The 3559-nt window shown below is 41.9% G+C and overlaps 1 protein-coding gene across 1 annotated transcript; it reads left to right on the forward strand.

Moving 5' to 3' along the window:
- The first annotated feature begins 1875 nt into the window (after nucleotides 1-1875).
- Nucleotides 1876-3228, forward strand: LOC137824804 (uncharacterized). Its single transcript, XM_068630484.2, has one exon. It carries the CDS (start codon nucleotides 1876-1878, stop codon nucleotides 3226-3228), a length of 1353 nt encoding a protein of 450 aa, XP_068486585.2.
- Nucleotides 3229-3559: the final 331 nt, after the last annotated feature.

Genomic DNA, 3559 nt, shown 5'->3' on the forward strand with positions numbered 1-3559 from the left:
ATTATGCTCTGAATTTCTATATTTGTTTCTGTGCTAACCAAATATCAGAAGTTCTATGCTTTGCTTAAAACTGTGTTTTGCAGGATCTGCTTCATATTCAATCAGGTACAACACAAGCATCAGGGATTTGTCTTCATCAAATAGGGGGAGATTGTTGATCCAAGTGGTGTTCAAGCTTTGAAGAATCCAAAACCCTTTGAAGGATGTTGAAGGCTAGGCTGTGCTTGCTGTTGTTGAGCTGTCTTAGATAGGATCTAGGGTAGATTGTGTTTGTAATGCACTCTTGATTGAATCCACAACATAGGCATTCTCAATCTTTTTAAAAGAAAAGTGTTTTTCAAACTAAGTGAAAAACAACCTGTTGTTTTGTCGAAACAACCGATTGTTTTATACTTAGGTGTTTTTAGAAAAGGTTGAAAACTGTTTTTATGGTTACCTTGCTGTCAAAACCAAAACAACCGATTGATTCGTGGAAACAATCGATTGTTTTTTTTGGTACCATAACAAAAAACTGTTTTGTGCTTTGACTGAGCATTAAATGATTTTCTAACTGTTTACGCTCCAATTTTTAATGCTTTGACCAATCTTTAAATGCAATGAAAAGTTTGTTAAGATTTGATAACAAACATCTTTGAATATAAAATAGTAAAACATATTTTTTTTTTACAAGAACACAAGTTTTGAGATTTTGAAAGAGTTGAGATTGCTTAGAGATTGAGTTTGATCAAAGAGTGAGATAGGATTTTCTCTTGTATTGATTTCAGATTTCATTCTGTAACAAGAGTAATCCTTGTATCTGTTAAAAGAACTTTGTGTGTTTGCTGAGAAGTGTTGTGTGTTCTTGAGGGGATCAAGATCAACATTCTTAGTGTTGGTGTGTTGACCAAGAGAAGTGTGTGTCTTGAGGGGATCAAGGTCACTTTCTTGGTTGTGTTGTAAGTGATCTGGGTTTAGAGTGAACCAGTATAAACTTCTGTGTGCATTCTTTCTATCCTTAATCTCTTTAAATTCAATTTTGATATTTGCAAACTGGTATAAACAACCGATTGTTTCTGCGAAACAATCGATTGTTTTTCTGGTGCTGCTGTTTTTGCTTTGTGTTTTGGCAAACTGAATGCCGGAGCAACCTATCAAAGGTTGATGGACCGAATGTTCCGTGAGCAGATTGGGAAAACTATGGAAGTATATGTTGATGACATAATCGTAAAATCTGATAGTGTCAAGCAACACGCGAATGACCTAGCCGAGGTCTTCCAGCAGATAAGAAAGTATGACATGCGTCTTAATCCAAAAAAATGTGTGTTCGGAGTGGAAGGGGGCAAGTTCCTTGGCTTTATCTTGACAAACCGAGGAATCGAGGCAAATCCTGACAAATGCCGAGCTTTGGAAACTATGAGAAGTCCAGATAACCTGAAAGAGGTCCAACGGCTAGTAGGGAGGTTGACATCATTGTCCAGGTTTATGCCTAGGCTGGCGGATAAAATCAGACCAATTTTGAAGCTCATGAAGAAAGCAGAAAAGTTCGTGTGAAATGAAAGTTGCGAAGAGGCTTTCCAAATCGTAAAATGGGCATTGGCACAGCCGCCCATTTTGAGCAAACCTGTCCATGGAATGCCTTTGCTGGTCTATTTGGCTGTATCGCCGGAAGCTGTAAGTGTCACCGTCATACAAGGCAAAACAGAACAAAAACCAATATACTTCGTAAGCCGAGTGCTACAAGACACCGAAATCAGATATCAAGTGATTGAGAAGGTAGCTCTAGCTCTCGTCCACGCTTCCAGAAGACTCCGAAAATATTTTCAAAGCCACGAGATCATAGTGCGAACTGACTTCCCAATCAATTAGATTTTGCAGAAACCCGAGTTGGCCGGAAGAATGATTGGTTGGTCAGTCGAGTTATCTGAATACAACATCAAATACGAACCACAAGGACCTATCAAGTCTCAATGCTTAGCAAACTTCACGTCGGAATTGCAACAATGTCAAGAACTCGAAACCACCTGGACGCTGCATGTCGATGGCTCCTCGAGTAAGAAAGGAGGAGGAGCCAGAATCGTTCTAGAAGGACCAGAGAACATACAAGTCGAGAAATCTTTACGTTTTGAGTTCCAGACATCCAACAATCAAGCAGAATATGAAGCCCTCATAGCTGGATTATTGTTGGCTAGGGACGTGGGAGCCCGCAAGATAGAATGCAAGACAGATTCGCAGCTCATGGTCGGACACATCAATGCGAACTACCAAATTAAAGATCCTCTGCTCCTGAAATACTATCACAGAGTTGTTAACATCATCAGCCAGTTTCAAAGCGTCAAAATAAGCCATGTGAAACGACAAGACAACCTTAGAGCCGACACCCTGTCAAAGCTGGCTACCGCTAAGATGAAAGGCCGACATGCCACCGTCATCCAGCAAACCTTATCGGCTCCATCAGTCCCCATCGGAGAGTGCATGGTAACGGAGCAAGGAGAGGAAGATTGGGTGTCCGACATGAAAAAAGTAAACAAAGACCGGGAAGAAGGGAAAGATGGCCATGACTTGTCTCTCGCAAAGAAAGCTTCCCGATTTGTCATAATAGGGGAAGACTTATATAAAAGAGCGTTCTCGACCCCACTACTCAAATGTGTTTCGAAAGCAGAGGCAGAATACGTTTTGCAAGAATTGCATCAAGGAGCATGTGACTTACATTATGGAGCACAAACGATGGCAACCAGAGTCCTGAGGGCCGAGTACTATTGGCCGACACTGAGAACTAATTGCGCTGATTTTGTGAAGAAATGCGTATGTTTCCAAGAGCACGACCCACTAATCCATCTTCACCCCCACAATCTCCAAAGCATTAGCTCTCCCTGGCCGTTTGCTTTGTGGGGAATGGACATAATAGGCCCTTTCCCGCGAGCAACTGGACAAAGGAAGTTTTTGTTAGTAGCAATTGATTATTTTACAAAATGGATAGAAGCAGAACCCCTCGCAAGCATCACGGCTAGACAAGTCCAGAGTTTCGTATGGAAGGACATCGTTTGCAGGTTTGGAATCCCGCACACCATCTTCACGGATAATGGAAGACAATTCACGGATCGGAAGTTGGCTAAATTCTATGAAAGCTTGGGTATTCAACACAAGACAAGCTCTGTGGAACACCCACAAACTAACGACCAAGCTGAATCTGCCAACAAAGTCATCCTGAATGAATTAAATAAAAGACTCGGCAGTGCAAAAGGTAAGTAGGTAGAACAACTCGTGGAAGTTCTTTGGGCCTATCGGTGTACCCCCCATTCGGCAACTGGGGAAACCCCGTACAACCTCACCTACGGCATAGATGCCATGCTGCCAGTAGAAGTTGGAGAACCGACAATCCGAAGAGAACTCCATAACCTGAAGATAAACGAAGAATGTCTAAGAACGGAGTTGGACTTACTCTAGGAGTCGCGTGACAAGGCAAAGATAAGAGAAGAAACTTGCAAACGGATAGTCACAAGAAGATACAATTCAAAGACTAAACCCAAAGCGTTCCAAGAGGGAGATCTGGTTTGAAGGGTGAAGGGAGAAGCTCGCAAGG

This window comes from Phaseolus vulgaris, chromosome 8, assembly GCF_051622355.1.
Source record: "Phaseolus vulgaris cultivar YP4 chromosome 8, ASM5162235v1, whole genome shotgun sequence".
NCBI classification, from domain to species: Eukaryota; Viridiplantae; Streptophyta; class Magnoliopsida; order Fabales; family Fabaceae; genus Phaseolus; species Phaseolus vulgaris.

Bases quoted from the DNA above. Each gene is read 5' to 3' on its own strand.
- LOC137824804 (XM_068630484.2), top strand. From the start codon at position 1,876: ATGATTGGTTGGTCAGTCGAGTTATCTGAATACAACATCAAATACGAA.